General features: G+C 39.7%; 2 protein-coding genes across 2 annotated transcripts; both read left to right on the top strand.

The window, feature by feature from the left end:
• Nucleotides 1-9,078, top strand: LOC111582785 (transmembrane protein 79-like). The gene is made up of 5 exons (XM_023291644.3): nt 1-153; nt 4,064-4,348; nt 5,879-6,445; nt 7,028-7,241; nt 8,495-9,078. Exons 2-5 carry the CDS (start codon nt 4,075-4,077, stop codon nt 8,748-8,750), a joined length of 1,311 nt encoding a protein of 436 aa, XP_023147412.2. The 5' UTR covers nt 1-153; nt 4,064-4,074; the 3' UTR covers nt 8,751-9,078.
• Nucleotides 9,079-15,307: 6,229 nt separating this feature from the next.
• ndufs7 (NADH:ubiquinone oxidoreductase core subunit S7) lies at nt 15,308-21,338 on the top strand. The gene is made up of 8 exons (XM_023291639.3): nt 15,308-15,358; nt 16,284-16,320; nt 16,951-17,022; nt 17,105-17,225; nt 17,896-18,075; nt 18,490-18,536; nt 19,524-19,612; nt 20,833-21,338. Exons 1-8 carry the CDS (start codon nt 15,343-15,345, stop codon nt 20,928-20,930), a joined length of 660 nt encoding a protein of 219 aa, XP_023147407.1. The 5' UTR covers nt 15,308-15,342; the 3' UTR covers nt 20,931-21,338.
• Nucleotides 21,339-23,006: the final 1,668 nt, after the last annotated feature.

Below are 23,006 nucleotides of genomic sequence, written 5' to 3'. Positions count from 1 at the left end.
TGTCCGTCCTGAAATTTGATTCAGAAGTTCAGGATCCTGGAAGACAAAAAGCAAACGGAGGGGGAGGGAAGAAAGGCACAGAAGGACGGAGGGTTTCTCTTTTAACTGCGAGAGAAGAGTAAACACCAAAATACTCTGCAATCTCTGACGAAAGTAAGTTACTTTATACCGGTGATTCATTAAAACGCTCAGATGGACATTAGAACAGAGTCTGATTAAGTCTCGTTTGTCTGTGAGGTTTAAACTGCTTTAATTGCTGCTGAGTGGCCGCAAACTGAGATTTCTGAATGACTTGTGTCCTTTTACGCACAGCTTCATGCGGGCTCGGGCGCGTTTTTTTGGCCTCGTTTGATTTATTTATCAGTAAATAAGCTGTTCCCTGCAGCCGCTGCACTGAAGCAGACAGGACCAGGACTTTACTTTGCTCTGCGGAGGAGGAATTGTACAAAGTTTTGTTTTTTTTTTTTTTTTGTTTGAGAGAGTTGCTCAGCAGCGGGGGGAAAGCTATTTTTCAGCAGGGAGGCGAAGACACATTGCCCCCCTACGCGCCTTTCCACATCCACGCCAGCTCCGATAACCGCCGAGATTTATCCCCCTCCGACCCCCCAAAAAACCTCCGGCGGCTCCTAATTGCGCTCTATACATGGTAAAGTCCGCATTTGTTTGGAGAAAGACCGTCGCCGCGGAGTTTTTGCGTGCCGACTCTGCGCCACAGTTGGATGTGCGCCAAAAAAAAAAAAAATCCCGGAGAAAATGCTCCAAATTCAATCTGCAGATGTTAATGAAGCAACTGGAACAGTTCAAACACGGACAGCCCGACAAAGGCCAGTGACTGGTGTTATTTTACACTCATCTGGCAAAAGCTCGCTGCGTTTTCTGCGTTTCTAAAGCGAAAAGTGGCCCAAAAAAGTCATTTTATGGAATATTAAAAGGTATTCTGATCCTTTATGTAAGTAAAAATGACAAAGTTTGTAAGTATTGGTGATAAAATGCCTTATAAATAAAATACTCATCATCCAGAATGGCCTCTGTCAGTTTGGTAATAAGACATTACTCATATTTGTATAATTTAAATCATATTTTATCAATTTAAAGCAAATTCTGATAAGTGACTATGATTGTTGCATACTTGTAATACAGTTAAAAGAGCAATAGTTTCTTCTGAAGTGTAGTGGAGTATCAGTATAAAGCAGCATACATGGAAATACTCAAGTGAAGTATCTCAAAATAAGTAGAGTACTTGTATAAATGTACTTTCCACCACAGAAGCTGCTGATGTACGGAGTCAGCCTTGCTGATTTAATCCTGTTTTCATTTTGATTACATGTGATTTAAAGTCATTCTTCCCCCATAAGGCTTCATGACTATAATTATTACAGCGAGCCTCTGTGCTCTCCTGTCAAATACTAGATCCCTCTTTATGTCTGTCAACGTGTTCAGAACAAGTGAAAAACGAAACATTTTGACCTCTTTTCGCTTCCAAAATATCCTTCAAAGAAAAGTCACTGCTCACTTCTCCTGACCGCAGCAGAGAGAAGTCGCTGGTTGGAACTACTGTGTTATTAGCAGCAGAGCTCAAGTCAAGACTGGAGAAACTCTGAGGTCAGGAGTTGAAGCTGAATGAAGGCTGCCGTCCTCTAGATATTTTTACATCATTTGGATTTAGCGTGTTTATGTAGTTGGTTATTATTAGGTTTAGTGGGTTAACAGTGGAATTATATTTTCTGTGCATTTTATTTCCCAGTAGTTAAGTGGAAAAACTGTGTGAAGGCCATCTGGACTCTGCCAGGAATTTAATTGTGGTGGACAAATATGACTCTAAACTGCTAAGATTTGAACCTCAATGCCTCAGTACACGTAGTAATGAGTATAAAATGAAATGTATCAATAGTTTTTAGCTAACAGTGATTCATTGAGTAGTTAGAACATTCTGTTAAAATAATGGTTTCATATTTTGGGACTTAAACTTATTCACTTTTTTGCTTAAAGTAAATAAAAAGGCCTGATGGTTCTTTTGTATCTGTTGAGTGTGAAGCTGGAGACAGTTTAGCTTAGGTTTACTTTACTGAAAAAAACAGGGCAAACAATTGTGTCTAAAGATTCCTGAATCCTCCCAGAACCTCCACATCTCTAATTAACACACTGTCTCATTAGTTTAACCTTGCAGTAGACAAGTTTTTACTTTTAGTTATTTTGAAGTTTATGTTGATTGCAGAAGGCTGCAGTTCTACTTTAATGACAGCGTCCGTGTTTAGACTGGTTCCCTTTGAGGCCCGTGTTGAGTCTTGATTATGCTCCCCTGCAGACGCCCTCACCAACAGCTGCAGGCACCACGGACAGCTATCTGCCGGAGCTTCACACTATTGTCTTTGTAGCGTAGTCGCCTCGAGGACGCAGGTTTTTAGGTTGCACCCCGCAGGCCTTTGTCGACTCGACAGTCCACAAGATTCACATCAGGTGGATTGTAGTCTGGAGAAGTGCAACACAGGCCCTCTACTCTTCACAGCCAGACGTATGGCGAGGGTCCGCCTGAAGCTTAGCTGTTAGTCCACGTCTGCAAGGGCCTGTGTGACTCCACATGTGGACACTTACAAATGTGTGTCTTCACGGTGACAACGCCACAATGGCAGCAGTTCAAGCACTTAGCAGTGTTTGTCATTCAGTGACTACATAGACACCAATCTGCTGCTCGTGTACTTTTAAGAGTCCTCCAAGTGAACTAGAAAGTCGTATAAAAGCAAAAACTCTGCAACTGTGGTTTCTGCACCTGTTCACAAGTGTTTTTAGTGTGTTTTCAGGCTTTCATGATAACCAAAGCAAACTAGCCACTCGCTATTGCTTCGTGTTTAATGAATGAATTGATCTGAGGTTTCAGTTTTCTCATTCCAGGAGATATTGAACAGATTTCCCAAACTCTAGTATTTTACAGACACAGGCTTCAATATGCTGCTTGAGTTTCCATAGTGCTTCACATTTTATTGGCCTAAAAGTAGTAAAATCTAGTCTAAATATGCTATTACTTGAATCAGACTACCTTCCATAAGTGACTAAGTTTTTAATGACAGAATTTAAACTCCCTCAGAGTATTGAAGTCAGCTGACACACAAAAGAAAACGCAACCGGTTTTCGGCATTATTTTGATGTTGTTCAGTATTAAGTGATTGTGTGAGAAAAAAAGCCTCGCTCAACTTTACTGACAACATTTTAGACCTGCTGGGACGGTGTTTCTTCACTGGGGAAGATAAACTCTGACATCCTGTCAGTGATGATTATTATATAACCAGGTGCATAAACTCATAACATTAATTTCCTTTTTACCCAAATAAGCCCTTGTCCCCAGAAAATGTAATCAGTTTGACATCCCTCCACATGAAATCCCACTGATGTTTTGGTTTTCTTCTTCCCTAATTTGGAAGGTCAGTGCAAACAAACTGTAAAACAGAAGTCTGAGGTGTTTCTCAGGTAGAAGAAAAGATGAAGGATGGAGATAAAAAGAAACATCAATAGCAAATGTACAACCGGCAAAGTAAAAGTAATTAAATTCACAAAAATATTGATTTATCTTCACCTGGTTGCCATTGTTCCATGAATTCTAGAGGGAAATCCAGATTTCCAGAGCTTATAATGACCTGAAATGCATCTGTGTATTTGTTAATGTGGCGTCTCTGCACACTATCAGCAGATGTTTGAAATAAGGTGCATAAGTGGCTATTTAAAGTTGAACACTAGGTTTTAGTGTATGATGTGTGTATTAATTTGGCTTCTGTGACACTTGAAGGATGAATGTGATCTTTACATTCAGATGTCTGTGTTTTTTTTTTGGCCTTTTGTTGGCTTCATTAGATAGGTTAGTAGAGAGGCAGACAGGAAAGTAGGGAGAAGAAAGGGGGGAAGACCTGCAGCAAAGGGCCGTGGGCTGGACTTGAACCCAGACCACTGCGTCAGGGACTATAGCCCCTGTTTATGGGTCGCCCGCTCAGCCAGTTGAGCTATCTGGGCGCCCTCACGTCTGTGTTTTTAACAGTTTTTCTTCTGGTTTTCGTCTTGTCCCTGCTGCTCTCAGGCTGTGTGACTATGAGCACCTCGGGGCTTCAGGCCACTAACCGGCAGAACGTGAAGGAGCTCGACAGCATGAAGGAGTCCATCAGCGACATCATCAACCAGCTCCAGGATATCGACCCGGCCAGGCTCTCCTTCTCCCCCTTCCTGGACCTGGACACTCAGATCTCCTTGGCCCCGGTGTCTGACAGCCCCGAGTCCTCGGTGGAGGAGCTGCACTCGTCCTCCCACTCCGTCTCCGGCTCCCAGCGCTCTCTGGAGCCGCCACCAGCAACCGATCAGCCAAAGAGTGAGTTATTGCTGCTGCTTTTTACATGCCTGCTGGAGCCGTAGGAGTGGAGAGCAAATTAGCAAAGGCTACAGCCGAGCTTGAGTCCAGACTGGATCCAAAGGGAATTAAGACAGAGTCAGGACTGATTAAAGCAGAGCAACAGCTAGTAAGCAGTGGACACGTCTTTCCAGCTTCTACAATAGATTTTAGGGAGTTTTTAAAGGTTGAGCAGATGTGTCAATAAACCTACAGCAGCATCAGTGCCATCAGTGAATACAATTTTGGAATTCTTTTAGTCCTTTAGGTTTTTAGATGTGGTTTGTAGTGCTTGGAACGACATGTAGAGACAGTATGAGATGGGAAAAAAATGGTTGTGATGGGAATAACTTGAGATATTCACTATTAGTTACAAACACCGGCAGATTAAATAATCTCCCAGAAAAGAAGAGCCTTCTTTAGTGATTTAAGTCTCAGACTGAAGACATTTTATGAAGATCTAATGACTCACTTCTTACTAAAATCTTCTACAGGAGTGGAATATTCTCTAAAGCATGAACAGTGTTTCAGGAAAGACACCTTTTTTTGTTGCAGATTTTATTTATGGAGCTTGTTACAAGAGAATTTATTTGTTGAAGTGCTACTTTAGAGAAAATGTGAGACAGAGAATCATTTCAAGTCCTGCAGTTGAGCCTCCATCTGTAATGTGAGGTGGGTGAATATTTGTAACTTTCCTCAGTGCAAATATTTCTGGTATTGTTGAGCGTCTGGATGTTTTTCACATTTTGGCTCAAACTATTTTCTAAATGTGGAATTTGATGAGCTTTAATTTCTGTTGTGAGGGTTAATGCTGATCTTTTGACCCCTTTTCTGCATATTGCAACAATAAGAATTATATTTAATGACATTTAAAGATGAAACACTGCCTTCTCAGCTTACGGGATAATCCTGATGATATATGATTTCATTTATTGTCAAAAATCTCACTGTAAAGACCAGAACTGGTGTGTTTCGGTCCAACTTTCAGCACTTTGTGACTTCCCTACACTTTCTGCGGTGCTGGTTCCCACTGAAGATGTACTGCAAGTCCTTAAAAGCAGGTCACATATATAGAGTTTCCTATAAAAAAGAAGCTAGATGGTTTCTTTTAAAAGCTGGGCTCTGTATTTTATTTTATTTTTTGCACACTTTTGGAAGCTATCCTACTGTTCATTTTAATGAAGGATAATGTCACCACTGCTGCTCATTTATGTGTCTTCAATATTTTTTGGACAACTAGAATGGATTAAACTTAAATCAGAGCCGAAATCTTGTATAAGTAGAACCAGTTCATCGTTTTTTTTTTTTAAGGATTTGTTGACCATATTAACAAATAAATCATGTCACCAGACTTGTACGATGCCTCATGTGTGCCTCTCAACAGTTTACATGAGACCCTGGGCTCTGCTTTGTTCCCTGGAATAAGGAAGTGAATGATTAATTACAGTAAGTGTGATTGGTTCCAGTGTCTGTCTTTGGACTCTGTATTAAAATGTGCTCTGATTTGAACAGGCTCAGCTCCTCGCCACCAGCAGCCCAGCGTCCGCCTCCCAGAGGAGCCTCGGGTCGATCAGACGGAGGAGGGGGAGCTGGATCAAACTGTTTCCAGTCCCATCATCACGCCGCACAATTTGGACGCCACCACGGAAAACTGCATCGGCCCTCCAACCCCGGCCTCTCAGGGAGACATTCCCAACGGCACAGACACGCCGAGATGGAGTCCAGAGTCCACCAATCTGGACTGTACTGCCGATGAAGGTCGGCCTCTGATAGGCCCGCCGCCAGAGAGCGTGGAGCTGGCCGTGTGGAGCTCCGAGGGCCCTGGAGAGACTTGTGCAGCCGCAGAGGAGGCTTCAGATCGAGGACGATGCTGCTGCCGCTGCTGCCAGTGTAAATGCTGCCAGAGCGGCCGAGTTCCTGCTTTCTTCTCAGTCCTGGCGTCTCTTCTGTGTGCAGCCGGGATCCTCTATGCACTCTATTTCTATGTCCCCATTAAGCCCCCTGACTGCCCCGACATAAGCAGCCGCATCGTTTTCACCTTCTGCTGCTGCGTGGTGGCTGCCCTTCCCATCCTGCTCGGTACGTTTCAAACACCTGCACACTGACATTCAAAAACAGCCGTCTAAGAGCCTCAAATGAAAGATAAAGATTAAGAGAGGATTTGGTTTGTCTGGCTGCCTGGTCTTGGAATGTTTCAATGTCTCCTGTCCCCTTTAATTTCATGCGCTTCCAACCTCAATGCAGCAGACGTTTCCCCGGGCCTCCGGAGAGGAGCATAATTTCCTTCTCCTTCTCATAGCTTTAAATGGAAACTACAATAAGAGGTTGGCTGCGTCTCTCGTCTCCCAGGCTGTGGCCTAATTGTTTCAGAGCTTTTTAATCACTTCCCAACCTGGGTGACTAGGAACGAGAGGGCAGGTGGCAAAAACATCCAAACCAAATCCAGCCCAGACCATTTTCCTGCTACTTATTTGTCAGTCTGATGACAGTGAGGAGTATTTGCATGTGAGTCCTTCTGCTGGCAGTTGCGGTATTCAGATGAAGAAATTGTAAAAACAAAGTGTGCTGTCAGACAGGCTTGCCTAAAGTTGAGAGCCGTTTGTGGAAACATGGCCCAGATTCAAGATGCTAACTGACTTATTGCTCTTTTATCCCTCGCAGCGATGCTTGTGGGTGCAGCGTGTCAGTTCTGCACCGGCTCCTTCAATCTGCAGGAGCCAGTCCCCAGAAGAAGTGCGCTTCAGCAGCAGTTTGTTACGTCGTCCTTGGAACAGTTGCTCCTCTACGTCCTCAACCTTGTCGTTATGGCCGCTTTACTGCCTCAGGACCAGCTGAAGTTGGTGCCTATACTGGTTGCAATGTTCATCTTTGGAAGGTGAGGCTCAAAAGTCGACTAGAAGGTAGCTTTCCTGCACCAAAATCATGAAACTGCCTCAAAGCTCTCAGAACTAATGAGATCACTTCTTCAAGTCAAGCATAGTTCAAAACTCTGAACCACAAAACCCACTGGCAGATTTTAAAGGCATGTTATCCCCAAGAACTGCAGAATTACCCCATTTATCAAGGCCAGAAGCTGCAAAAAGAGAAAGAAATATCAGATTTTCAACCTACCAGCACTGCTTGAGCTACTCATCTGTGATGCTCTGTTCTGTCAGGAAATCTAACCAAAGCTAAGCTTAAAATCATCATTTTTCATCAAAATGACTTTACATGTCTCATTTAAAAACTCACCAACAATAAAATTTTTGATATAGCCACATTCTGAAAAAAGTTCCACCATTCTGTGGAACTGGAAAACCATTAGTGACAACAAATTCAAGGACTTTTCAGCTAAACTACAGGCTGTGCACAGAAAACACAGGACACAAATATAGAAACAAATAAAAAAAAAATGTAAGTAACATACATAAAGCATGTTGAGTCACACACAAATATTTGGGTTTTTTTGCAGTATTAGTTTCCTTGTTATGCTTTATGACATTTTAACTGTGTCATACGACATAGAAGGCATGTTTGAGTTCTTTCTATTTCTAGTCATGGTTGTTTTTTTTCCATAGAGGTGCAGAACTTTATATTGCAGTGAAAAATGAGCCAGCAGCGGGAAAAAATGTGACACAAAACACATCCAGAAACTTACTAACTGACCTTTCTAGACAAACCTGAAACACTGATCACACTGATGCACAAATGGAGAAAACTGAAAAAACAGCCATGTTAGCAACCAGAAGCAGAAGTTCTTCAATATAAATGATAAATGCCTCTTTTTGTTTAAACCAGATACAAGAAGTCATGGAATCACGAAAATATAAGATGCGATCAAGTGCAGCTTATGTCAGTGTTTGATAATCAAGATGGGAAGGAACTTTAACTGCTTCAGCTCATCAGAAATGCTGGTTATGTCTTAAAACTAAGTTAAGCAGGATCAGGTTCATCTGGAGGGACAAGTTTATGTGAAAGATTTATGCAAACCTGCTTTATGACACGAAACTTCCTGATTGACTGAAGTGAGGATGGATGCTTGTAACTTGTAATCAGAACCCATCAGGGAGGCTGTGAGTGTTTATCAGCGAGGTTTGAACTCGATCTGATTTCCTGTTTGCTGTTGTTTTTGATCTTGATCCTCCACAGACTTGTTTACTGGGTCAGCCTGAACATGTGCAGCTCCTGGCGAGGCTTCGGCTCCGGCCTGACCGTCTTCCCGCTCCTCGCCATGGTGGCTCTCAATCTGTTCCTCATGTACATCCTCAATCTCAAAGAGCCACTTTTTGGCTCTCAGGACGTCCTCTATAATCAGGTCACCCCCTCTTCCTGGTCAGAGGAGACATCACAGAGCCCGAGTGGCAAACCAGACATCTTACCCACAGACATCCTGGACGCTCAGTGAGGAGGCGAGCTGCGCTTTCTTCTCTAAGAGGAGGAGATCTATCCAAAAATAGGCCATTCCTGTGGTCTGCAGTTCAGCACAGCTACACATGCTGCCACTTTAACCTCCAACTCTGTGACGGCTTAACTTGTGATTTTGCTCCTCCTATACACAACCTTTTTTATGTGGATTCATGCTTATTATCTGAATTGCGAGAGCTTTGCCCGCTAGTGGCCAGGGATGCCTTTGAACAATACTGTAGTCATAAAGCATTTGTCCTTTTAAGCTATTCCGGTGCCTGTATTTAATGTTTTGAACTCCAAGTACTTAAAAGCTCTGATATATATATATATATATATATATATATATATATATATATATATATATGGCTGAATTTGGTTTCTCCTAAAAAAGAAAATGCAGCTAGTGTTGTCAGTTTTTATTATTTCAACTGTCCGAAAAGTTTGTACATGATGAAGTCAGATTAAACGCCATTTGTAAAAAAAAACGTCTTTCCGTCGTTGGTTTTCCGTTGACCAGTTGTTTCTTTTTGCTTTGACTCAGCAGCTATTCCTGGAGAAGCGGCAGTGTGTGTTCTCAGCGCCGGGACTGTCATTATGTGATAACATGCTCTCCATGTCGCTCTCCATCCCCACCCTGTTGGCGTCCTCACTGCTGCTGATGAACTCGCTCGGCTTGCGGCACCAAACAGAAGCCCAAACAAAAACGGGATAAGATGCACTTTCATTCGACCGCTCCGCCGAGGAGAGATTAATGAGCCGTGCAGATTACTGTGATTAAAAGTGATTTGTTGACTAAAGGTATTTATCAAGTCAAAACAAACGCCTTTCCAGCTCAAATGCTAAGATTTATTTGGTTTTTGACAGTTTATTTGGATTCCCGTTAAAGATGGATGAACCGTCCATGACCCGTAAGTTTCCTAAAGAGCGGTTTTAAAGCTCAGTCTGGTGGCTCCATCCGTCGCCATTTTGGTAGTGCCTGACTCCTCCTGACTTTTAATTAAAACTGAGCTAAGAGGTGGACCATGAGTGCATGTGAAGCAGGCCATTGACTGTCCTACGATGGAATCCCACCTGCCATTCAAAGCAGCCACGGCCTTAATAATGCTGATCTTTTAGCCTTAAAACAAATCATACAAGAGAGTTATGTGAAAACCCATCCTCTCTGCAGTTGTCATTAAGAAGGAAAATAGACCAAAACCATTTCTGTAGCAGGCTGTAAACATATTTGTTTCTGTTGTAAAGTTGGACATTTTTACATTGGGTTCTATGGGGATTGACTCACTTTTGGAGCAGCCCCAAGTGGTCAATCAAGAAACTGCATTTTTGGCACTTCTGTGTTGCCTTCATTTTCAACCCTGTGATTTCTTCTTGCTTCTGCCACAGCTGCTGCTAGTAGTTTTGTGTTCACAGTCTCAACATACATCATAAAATCACAAACCCACAAAAAGCACTGACAAAGCTCATACCAGAATAAACATGCACTATGTGCACAATAGATGGAGAAAAGCAGTAACCTAAACTCTTTCAGGTATGATCAATCATACAGTAGAGCTAGGATGTATTTTCCTATATCCTGTAAAGGTGGTGATAATGTTAATTATCTAATTGTGAGCACAATTATTAGTTTTAAAAAAAAAATCTTTATCAAGTTTTTTTTAGGCCGAGACATTATCAAACTATCCGAATATGAAATGATTATGTATTTGCTATTTAATATTGCAGCTGGAAAAAAATGAGTACGATATACCTGACAATATAAACAGAGACAAACGAGACAGAAGTTTTTATTTCTAATGGGACCCTGGACAGTCTGCTGAGCATTTCAGTAAGCTGGTGTAGTATGGACATCCAAAACATTAACTTGGCAGCCCTGTCATGTAGTAACTGAAGTCTAAGTTTAATTGAAGACATTTTCACTTGCTCTCTGCTGGAGAGGCTTAGTTTGCCTGCCTTTCTCTATAAACAGATATTATACTGGCCTCAAATCAAGCCATATACTTGACCAGTTCATAGTTCTTACCATATCCTTCTTTAAAACCTCTTGTATGATTTTGGCAGTGTGCTTTGGATTGTTATCATGGTGGAATATTACTTTTCTTCAAGCTTCTGCTGACTGGGAGTCATCTTGTCAGCCAGTATTTTTGTATATCCACTGACATTAACGGTGCCACCTATAAATGTCACCTGCCCCTCATCTTTTGTACTCATACAGCCCCATACAATCACACCCTCTGGTCCGTGCTTCACTGTCAGGACTATGCTTTCACTGTGGTTGTCCTGGCCTGGTTCATACTGAACATGCTGAAGTTCATCTCCATCTTGGTCTCATCCTTACCAAGAATGTGCTCCCATTATTGATCGGACTTCTCTTCTTGTCCTTTAGAAAACTTTGAAGTGGTAGTTTTGTGAGCATTTCCATCCATCCATTATCTGTACTATATATATTTTTGGACTGTGGGAGGAAGCCGGAGTACCCGGAGAAAACCCATGCATGCACAGGGAGAACATGCAAACTCCGTGCAGAAAGATCCTAGGAAAGCCGGGGATCTTCTAGCTGCAAGGCAAAAGTGCTAACCACCAAGCCACTGTGCATTTCCTTTTGATTATTTTATTTTATAATGTAAACCATGGTAAAAGCATCCAAGGTTGGTGAGTCAGAGTTTGCCTGTGTGCTGCACTGTCTGTGGCCTGACTGACCTAACTGCAACTCAGATTAGATCTGAAATTGAGAATGTCCTGGTATTCACAAGTGATTTACTCATTTTCTAACCATGTTCATGCATTTAAGATAATTGACAATGGCAGATGTACTTATTTCAGTGATCACAGGTTATCAAACTTGTGTAGTAATCACAGGCATGTTTAGCTTTGTTGATTTATGTTTCTACTTTTGGGCCTCTATTTTCAGTTGTCTTTCTAAAGTAATTGTTTTTGGTTGTTCATCCGAGGAAACTGTTCAACTTAGATTAGAGACTATTATAATTATTATTTCACATTGGTATATTCACTTCTATTATATTCTGTAAGTTTAACATAATTTAAACACACCAACCATGATGGTATGTTCATAAATGATCTCAGTTCAGCGTCTAACTTTTAACCATATTCCATGCTTTCTGGTTATTTACACATTCAATAGTAAGTTAATGAAAAAAGCTTTAAGATTAGCTTCATAATATTGGAAATATGATCACACAGATAGTAACAGAACAACAAACTATGATCACATTTGTACCAGACAGAGATTTTTATCTCTTACACCAAGCTTATAAATCAGACTCAGGTGACATGACAGGTTTATTTTGAATATGACATGCATGATTAAATAAATGTATTTGTTTTGACAACACACTTGTGAATGCAGCTCGACCAGTAGCGCCAGGCTGCTGCTCCAGTTTATTATCTGGGTCACATAAAGTCCTGGCGTCTGAATGAAGAGGCAGAACCTCAAGTCTAATGTGAGTAACTCCTGCAGATCCTGCTCTGTGTGCCATCTAAAGAATTTCAGTGCGTTTGCACGGAAGATTTCTCACAGAGAAGGAATAATTCATCAAAACAAATTTAAATTGGATATCCACAGCATTGCACCACAACAGCATAACTTATAGCTTAATGTCAAGCATTGCTTTAAGTTTATTAATATGACAATAAATCACTCTAATGTAAGTCTACACTGTAGTGTAATTACGACCTCTCTGATGTTGCCACGGTTGTTCTAAAATAAAACTGCAATAGTTTAGTTTCAATTCACTCAGGAAAACATATGAATGTAGTGGCTGTTAGTCAAGAATATACCTAAATATCATGTGTTGTGGACTCCAGAGGTTTAGTTTTTGCTCTGAAGATGTTAATGAGAGTCATAAAAGAAATGAAATTAAAAAATGAAATGGCTGTTTTATTGGAGGCATAAATCAAAGTCATAAATCTCTCAAAGTCCAGTAACTTTCTGCCTCTGCATGTCTGCACAGACACTTAGTAGGAAATTAACATATATGTAAATGTGTCACTAACAACAGAGTCTGGCTTAGCAAACAACCACATTTATAATCATCACAGAGGTTTCTAAACATCTATTTAAAATTGAATCATACATATAAGTGTGAAACCACAGTCAGAAACATACTTTAAAGCTTTAAAAGTGATCACGTTTAACACAATGACAATGTCACCACAGTGGGGGAGCTAACAAATGTATCCAGACTATTCAATTAATATACTGTTAATATATTATAAACATCAATATCAGGACATAGATTCAGTGCTGTTTCTGGAATGTCACAGTTTTTACAAAGTCTACTCTTTGAAAACCTTTACTTACAGTTTGCAGTTGGTGTTTTTTTAAGTCTGACTGTGATATTTTGTGATTCTGAGTCAATATTCAACATCATATTTATATTCCAGAGAGTTTTTTTAAACAGCATTTAAACTTTTATGTGGTGAGATCAGATTTACAGAATATATATATATATTTTATGTTAAACAATGAACAGCCAATCTATTAAGAGCATTTTACAGGTTTTACTTTTTGTTTGGGAATTACATTTTTCCTCAGAGGATTAGGATTATATTGGGGAATTTCAGCTTGTAACTATATCAATAAAAACTTGGCAGAACAGCTCTGGTCCACCTCTAATATGATGGAGAAAGATGTCTATCTTCTATGTTTTTTTGTAGTAATTTACAGTCTACAATTTTGTAGAAAGCAAGAATTATTAGCCAACAGACAGAAATAACTGAGAGGTTTCCCAGCAGTGTTTTATTTCTGGTAATATGAAAAGGGTTTCATGTATGGAAATAAACATTTCACCATTACTTTTGGTTTCTGGTCATGATTGTCTGAAGGTGGAGGACATTTGTGAGCATTTCAAGTCATATTGCCTCAGTGTTTTTAAATGTGGCCCTGGTAGGTTTTGTGTGTTTGTAGTTAAATGTATATTTCTGTGTTTTGGGGTTGAATGTGCTGTAACTCCAGTGGAAGATTAAATTAATTATTTTTTTCTGAATTATTGAGTTAAATATTGTCAATTCATTATTATTATTATTATTATTATTATTATTATTATTATTATTATTATTATTATTATTATTATTATTATTATTATTATTATTATTATTATTATTATTATTAGATGTTTTAATCTTGTATTAAAGTCCTCTGAAATAGTGTGACATAGTTCTTCAAAAACATTGGGGTTTTATTTTACTGTTCAGAAAAGTTTGTTCACTGAAGTCAACATATTTCTGTTTCAGGCTCACAACAGCACATCTGCAGCAGTGAAAATATTATCAAAGCTTTTTATAACTACATTTAGAGTGTGTCCTCTCTAATCATTAAAGTTACTGAAAATACAGCAACAGGTAGCAAGGTAGCAATGAAAGCACATTTAATTGTTTTATTCTAAGCTGCTGCAGCTCTATATGGTGTCATTAGACTATGGACATAGATTCCAGAGTCTATGTCAGCAACACATTCGGCAGATATGGTTTGGTTATAATATGCTATTTATTGGAGGTAATATGTTAGGGGACTGGAGTAAACTTTTTCCTCTCACCATCATTTGCATCTCCTCTTTTAGTTGATCCCTAAAATTATGACTAAATTAAATTTCTGAAAAGAAATATTTTCAAGGTACACCACTGCATGTGATCATAGCTCTTTAAATGATCATACGTTCCAAAGCACACAGTAAAGAGATTCTCTGTCTGGATCTTAACATGTGGAACATGGGCTGAGCATAGAAACAAATGGATGACCTTACAAGCACGGCGTGTCACATTTTTATTAATTTAACTTGAAAATGGTACAATTATAAGGTTAAAATTAAAACACAGATGGGCTACACCTCCAATGTGTCAAGATCCTAACATCAACTCTGCTTGTTGTCACCAATGTAGACTGTAATAGTATATACAACACATACTGATATATACTAGTATATACAGCACATATTGATAGTTATATATACTACGTTCAAATTTTTGGGGTCACCGAGACAATTTCATGTTTTCTATGAAAGCTTGCACTGTTATTCGTGTGCTAACATAACTGCACAGGGGTTTTCTAATCATCAGTTACCTTTTCAACACCATTAGCTAACACAATGTAGCATTAGAACACAGGAGTGATGGTTGCTGGAAATGTTCCTCTGTACCCCTATGCAGATATTCAAATCAGCCGTTTCCAGATAGAATAGTCATTTACCACATTAACAATGTCTAGACTGTATTTCTGGTTAATTTAATGTTATCCTCATTGAAAAAAAAAAGATTTTCTTTCAAAAACCAGAACCTTTCTAAGTGACCCCAAATTTTTTAACGGTAGTGTATATACTATTATATAAAGTACATACTGATATTTATATATGTATGTGCTTGTATATACAGCAAATACTGATATTTACATTTATATACAGCACATACTGATATGTATATATATGTACTAGTATATGCAGCACATGCTGGTATTTACATATATGTACTATTAGTATGTACTGCTGTACAGTCTGTGTTTGTCACGTGGCAGCAGCGCCCTCAGCAGCTCGCGCTCATACACACACTGGAAGCAGTTTGACGTAACCAGAATCCCAAAGATGGCGGCTCTAGTGGGTAAGTGATGTTTTGGTTAAAACTGTCCTCTTTTTGATAAGCATTGCTGTGTTTTTAGACTTGTGATACTCGTGCCATTTAAATTAAAAGGTCCATAAAAGTGCACTCCTCGGTGGTTTGACTGTGTCGGTGGTCTGGTTTGTAACTTTTGGGGACTGCGCACACTGACCTTGCTGTGTCTGTGTTAGCATAGCGGCTAAGCAGGTTAGCTAACAGCGCTTACATGAATCTCAGCTGTAACGTTAGCAGCTGACAACACAGCATTAGCCAGCACATACAAGGACGAATATCATCTTTAGAAACCATTCAGAGTGTCTTTTGTTTTGGCTTACGTTATCAGCATTGCTTTTGGACTAAATCACATGCGTCGTTATCCCCAGCTTGACCTGATTGTACAACCAAACTCCTTGTAAAGAGATGGTGACTTTAGAAGTGCTGCATTAAACTATCAGTTAGAGTATCAGTCAGAGGCTTTTAGAAATCATCAAGCGTTAGTCTACAGTTGAGCATACATTGGACACGCAGGAAACAACACTGCGTACAGCAAAATATAGTTAGAAAATACAAAATTGATGTCTTTAACGTTTAAATGCAATGCGATGCGATAGATGGTCATACTAGTTAAATTACATCTGGCAGATTTTTAGAGGAACTGAATGCTTTACAAACATTAAATGTCCAGACTTTTACCTGAGGTTATTATTCTCAGTTTCTGTGTCATTCACAAATTGTTGTTTTTATGTAAAGCTAATTACTTGTATCACACACACGTATGTTTTGTTTGAACAAAATCACTGATTGTTAACAACGTCTACAACCCAGCAGTTAACATTAATACATCTGTAGCTGAATTCACTTGTATTATATCTTTATTAGTAGTAATATTATAAGCCTTTCAGTTTGTGTATTGCTTTTATTATTACAGCGCCTCGCTTGGCCCTTTTTGGCTCTTTTTCAACAAGGTAAGAACCTTATGATCCTGTTCCATGTTTAAGCATACTTTAATCTGGCCTTGCAACTGCTACAGTATTGTGCACTTCACGTGATTTGCTTGTCATATTTTAAATGATATATTTTTTATTGAGCTGTCTAAAAAGCTCAACAAGCATCACCTTATTTCTAACTCACCCAATTTTTATTTTGTACATTTTTTTGCAAATACCTCATTTGTTCTGTTGATTTCAGATTATATCCCACTGGGGAAAACCCCCCCCAAAATGAAACAACCTGCACTCAAAGGCAAAGGGAACATTTGCTGTAAAGTTTTTTTTTTTTTAGCAGCAGGAGTGTTCAGCATGCCAGGTTAATCCTTTAAAGCATCATCAGGTTTAGGAGGCTCAGACAAAATCAGCATCCTCCTCCAAGAAATCTTTCCATCTGTCCATCACACACAGTGTCATAAAATGATTAAATATCATGTTGTATTATTACAATGTCATCCTGTAATGAAACTGGCAGTTTTTGGTGCTCTCCATTTGTTCAGTGACTGTTTTAACACATATATATTCTGAAACTACAATTTAGTTTTCTTCTTGCCATCATCCTTTTTTATTGAAGCTGATATTTTTTTCTCACCTCTCTCCTTCTGACAGGCCAATTTCAATTTTTGCCATTCAACAGAAGAGCCTGCACAGCAGTGCTAAAAGTGACAATACCAGCACAAGGTGAGTTTATGAGAAAGACTCTGTTATATAGACACTTAGTAAACACTCTGCACATGGTAAATCTCTGCTCCGTCTGTTGCAGTGTGGTGCCAGTGAGAGAAAAGAGCACGGCAGTGGCAGCAGCCAAACCAGCAGCTGTAGCCAGCAGCAAGGGGGAGTATGTTGTCACCAAGCTGGACGACCTGGTTAACTGGGCACGCAGGGTGAGTAGTTTAGAGGCTGTTTGCTGTGTTAACATCCAGCATGTGTGGCTTAGACTCATGAATGTGTTCAGGGCTTTTTCACTTTTGTTACATTGTAGTTTGGCCCACTGAGAATGAGGCTATTTGGTGTGAAGCCACTCAGCTGTAAATAAGACTAGTGTCCCCTTTCATGATGTGATTTGACTCCACCATTACCTGAGCGACTGTCCGATGTTTTATAAGTGGATTTCTGTTTTTTTTTTTTTTTTTGGGTCATGCCACTCTGTAGTCTATGTTTGTTGTAATCTGGGTCTGACTGATGATTTTAGCTTCTCAAGACAAGAGAAAACAACATTAAGAGGCAAACAAATCAGAGCTGCTGCCTCAGTGTTGGGGCATTAGTCACATCTACAGTTGAATACACATTGAAACAATGGACATCTTAAAAATCACAACAACATGGCAAATGCACATTCATATGTGGACTCGAGCAGCTACTGACTGTTGTTGGGTTCAAACTCAACATCACAAATGACTGTGTGGCCTCTCTCTTTCAGACTCCTTGCTGGTCTTTGCCTGTTTGAACAAGATGAACAGTCATTTATAGGAAGTTGTTTGGGATGATACAATAAGTAATTCTTGTTTCTGTTCAGTCCTTTTTTTACTTATTCCTGCTGTGCTTCCCCCTCAGAGCTCTCTGTGGCCAATGACCTTTGGCCTGGCATGCTGTGCGGTGGAGATGATGCACATGGCAGCTCCCCGCTATGATATGGACCGCTTTGGAGTTGTGTTCAGAGCAAGTCCCAGACAGGCCGATGTCATGATTGTGGCAGGAACGCTGACCAATAAGATGGCTCCAGCTCTGCGAAAGGTGAGAGGAGGGACAGGACTGATGTAGCTGTGTTGGTAGCTGCTGTAATAATAGGATGTAAGAACAGCAACCATCAACAGCATACATTTTACATTTTGGTGCAGTTGAAGTGATGATGCGTCAACACCACAGCTGCTGTCTCAGGTTTGACTCATCTCTGAAATGGAGGAAAAATGATGAGGAAATGTGTTTCTATGCACAGTTCATAGACACTGTCAGTGCTGTCTGTCAGACATTTCTGTCTCAGGATGGGAGCTGTGAGAACAGTATAGCTGTGTAAATGCTGGATGGATTATGACCAGCCTGTCGGTAGATTTGTAGACTGGCATGAATCCTTCCTCCAGCTGAATCTACAGATTAGTTCTTAGTCAGACATTGCATAAGAGTGACTGAACTGCTTCTTCCATCCAACAGGTGTATGACCAGATGCCCGAACCTAGATATGTTATTTCCATGGGAAGGTAAGTTTAACTTTGGAACAGATTTCCTCTAATCTTTTTATCCCAACCAGGGATGTACTGATCAGGTTTGTACCCCCTGATTGTTGGGCCGCTCTGATACAAAGACCAGATATTTGATTAAAACGCTGAAACACCTGATTCCGAACTGTAAAGCTGATCATCTTAAATTACTGATACGATGTTTAGAAAAGTGTTGCTAAAAGAATACAATTCCCTAAAATTAATAAGAAGCAGTCATTTAAACAGAAGACATAGCAGTCTGTTTGAATTGTTAGACTACAGACACACACTGGCAGTTTTACAGTGGTGTTACAGAGTGGAGGTTCAGCCTACGCAGACAATCTTTAGCTGGGAACAGACAACACAAGTTTTATTTTGGCCTGCCATCAGCCAACTCATAAGTTAACATTGGATAGTGACGGCTGATATGATCAGCAGATGGTCCATGTTGACTAAAAATGCTGTTTTGTGAATGTTTTGTACGCTGACATTTGCTAATGAGAAGAGAGAAAGCAGATTAATTACCGATGGAGACAGCTGAGTCAGTCACATGCAATAAAAAGCTAATTTTCACAGAGCATTGCTTCACCACTAGCAGGCTGATGAGGACAAAACACCACAGAGTAATGAAAGAAAAAGGAAGACATTTTGAATAGCTTAATTTTAGCTATCATAACCCTGAAAAACATGCCTGGATCATGCCTGGATCTCCCGAGCTGGATGAGCTCAGGATATCTCTGGTCTTGACACCTGTCAGGATCTGTTTGTATCTTTAAGCATCCTGCATTCTCAAGGCATCTCACATGATCATGTTGACTGTGTTTCTGAATGTTTAGTTCAGCTGTTTGTGTTTATTCCTGCTTTTGACTAATGTTGCTCCTACTGTCAGTTTAGTAACTAGTTCTCCGTGCACTGTCACCTGTGAGACTCCATAGTCTCCAACATAGAAGCAGTTTAGTTAATGTCTTTATTATTTTCCTCTTCCAGCTGCGCTAATGGAGGAGGCTACTACCACTATTCCTACGCTGTTGTCAGAGGCTGTGACCGAATTGTACCGGTGGACATTTATGTTCCAGGTAGATGTTTCTGCACACCCTTAAGAATAAAATATGCACATATTTTTATAATTTTCAGTTGAAAATATTTTCCATTTAAAGTGGGATATCTCAATATTTACTGTATCGCCAAAAGTATGTGGACAGGCTTGGACTATTAGTCTTTACAGTCATAATGTAAGGAAATTAAACATTATGGTGTACTTAAAACTTTGTGAAAACAATTTGGAGAAGTTTTTTCTTTGTAAAGATGATAGCACTCTGTGCACAAAACCAGGTCAATATAGACAAAACAGGCTAACTTTGAACTAGTTGTTCTATGTTTCCATGGTAGCACTCAGTGACATCTGCTGACCAATACCAAAATGATGGCCAGTGACAAAATGTTGTCACATTTTTGTTTTAGTAAAATATCGTTTCAGATTTTTGAATTCATTGAAATGCAGATGGAGCTGTTGGAGTGAAGGGTGCTCAGAGATGTGAAGTAGTTGCTCGGTCAGTCATGTTTTTTGCTTAAAATTTTAAAACCAAACTTCAATTGGTTCAGTTATCAAACTTGTTGAAACCAGCTCAAGATCTTATTGGCCAACATGGTGATGGACCTCACTAATACTCTCAGAACTGAATAAAATGATCCTGTGGAAAGTCGTCACAGAACAACAGAAGCTGTTTAAAGCAGATTAAAGCACATGGTCTTTGGAAAGAGATTTTCGGTAATCACTGTGTCCTCAAAACTTTGGTCGGTCATGTCCAGTCCACTCTATTTCCAGTCAACTGTTTAGTCTTAGCTAGAATTTATTGTCATGTTATCCAGAACTCTGGTCTGTAAGTGAGGCTCATTTTTGGAAAATAGGAAGTCATAGTAGCTGTAGTACTTGTAGTAACAGCATCAGTAATAGAAGTGTGTAATTGTGTTACAGCAGTAATGATTGTAATGCCACATTAGTACATGTATTATTATAGTAGCGCCCCAAATACCTGAATTATGGATAACTTTTGGCAGGATAATTTGTGCTTTAGTTGTAGCAAACTGCATAATGTTTAAGTTCTGTTGCTGTGAGTGTGATTGTAATTATGGCAGCCATCATACTGTTTAGTACATCATTCAGTCAGCCGTCATGGACGTAAACATGTCACTATTTAGCATCATTTACCAGATATATAAATACATTATTATAGAAAGTTTATTTTAATGTTTCTATACAGATGATACATAAGAATTGCTCTGTTTTTGTCCTCAGGTTGTCCTCCTACTGCAGAAGCTCTGCTCTACGGGACTTTACAGCTGCAGAAGAAAATCAAACGTGAGAAGAAGATAAAGATCTGGTATAGGAAGTGAATGTGTAATATGTTTGAGTGTATCTGGTATGTAAATGTTTTATTTCTGGTTTCATTTGGAGCACCGCTCCTCCTCCATGTAGAGCTGCAGGAAATAATTTAAATAAAGACATTGTTGTAAATTACACACAGCACACTGCTGCTTATCTTCAACCAAACACAGCAGCAGCCACTCAGTTCAGGTCTTGTGCTTATTTACAGCAAATTCTGCTAGTGTGACAGGAATACCTCTTGTTGCTTGTGTCTGGATTTAAACTACAGTTTTATATTACAATCATCTGTGCTCAAATAGCTGTAGGCAGTACAGTTCTCATTTACAATATCCAACCAGTCAGTCATGGACATAAGTTATGAGTGGCGTACTATCTTAAATGCTATTTTCAATAAACTGAGCTTACATGAAAATCCATTATTGTAACATCTGTTGTATTATTTTTGCCGCTGTGACCACCAGAGTGAAGTCTTAGCCACCAGGTGGCTCCTGTGATCAGCAGCTCTGACCTTCACAGCTCTTTGCGGACACTCAGCAGTGGTTAGAAGCAAAAATGCATTTTTATTGTGTTTCACTCTAACAACACACAGAGTGAAAACTGGTTTACACTAAATCAGATGCTGTGTTTGATTTAGTGAAAACTGGTTTGCACTAAATCAGATGCTGTGTTTGATTTAATCAGCCAGCAGTTAACCTCTCCAAACATTCTTACTGTAAAGTGGTGACTGTAATTATGTATGTAGAGATTCTTTTATGCATCAACACAATCACAGCTTTATTCCTCTTTGCTACTGAGTGATTTGATGATGATGATGTGTTTTAAGTTGCTTTGGTGAACCATGTGCATCGACCGGTGATGGTTGTGTAGCTGCAAAAAGGGTAAAGTGAAAGAGTTCAGGTTGACCATTGCTATGCAGTGGTTAATGTTTTATATTTAATGCTTTTTAAAGATTCATCTACATACTGTACACCAAATTTCTGTTACACATTGAAACCTGTTAAGGAGGCAGCAGCAGGACAACCGTGTACTGCTCGCCGTCGTCCACACACTCATTCAATATGTTCTGTTCATATCTGAGGGTCAAACATTAATCATACATATTGATATATGTGAAATTATGTGATTTATTAATATCTAAGGTGATCCATCCACAGTAGAAAGTCTCTGATAGACAGATACATGACCTCAAACATCTTACAGCATTTTTGCAGCTTCTATTAGTTGCCAACGATGTGAATTCATTGGACAAGCTAAAATTGTCCAATAATATCAGCTGTGTAGACATATTTGTTGGGCTTTAATAGTCACACTGCAACATGAACATGAGCCATGATTTATTAGGCTTATCACAGTGATGGAGGGACAGATTCACTCACAGTTCTTGTATAAACAGAGACCACAAGCAACAACTAAATATCCCAATATCAACGATGCGCTTCATGCCTACACATCAATGTTGTGAGTAGAAATGCTGCAGGGGTCAACCCACTCAGAACATGACGTCTCAGCATTCAGCCAACGACTACTTTCATTGTCAGTTATTCTAAATGAAAGTAGAATATAGTGAACAAAAGGCCTATAATAGTTTGTTAAACCCCAAGGAGGCATCTCTCACCAGTCGACTAATTGTTTCAGTCCTACCGTGGTCACTTTTGGCCTCTTGGGCACCGAGTCGTGATTCAGACCTGAGATCCAGCAGCTGCTGCAGTTTCCCATCTGATTGCAGCCTGCTGTTGCATCATCCATCCATCTAATGATTAATGACTCCTGGCCAGGTGGTAACTTGTTCCCACATGTTCAGGTAACACGCGCTGTTATCTTCTGTTGGGCCATAAATTAAAACATGTATACTGTGTGTGCGTCTCAGCCGACTCAGCTGATGTGCTGTTTCTTTCATCGTGCAGAGAGATGAACATTTACTGTAAAATGACCCAAACAGCACAAATATACATAACTAAAAGAAATAAAAAAATATGAATGAAAAATGACATTGATTAAACTGTTCAATTTTCTTAGATTTTGATCCTTTCTGTGCCAGCTGTGAACAGTGGTGGAATATAACTATGGACATTTATTCAGGTGTT

This window comes from Amphiprion ocellaris, chromosome 2 (assembly GCF_022539595.1).
Source record: "Amphiprion ocellaris isolate individual 3 ecotype Okinawa chromosome 2, ASM2253959v1, whole genome shotgun sequence".
In the NCBI taxonomy this organism is placed as follows: domain Eukaryota; kingdom Metazoa; phylum Chordata; class Actinopteri; family Pomacentridae; genus Amphiprion; species Amphiprion ocellaris.
This window is presented reverse-complemented; position numbering and strand designations above follow the sequence as displayed.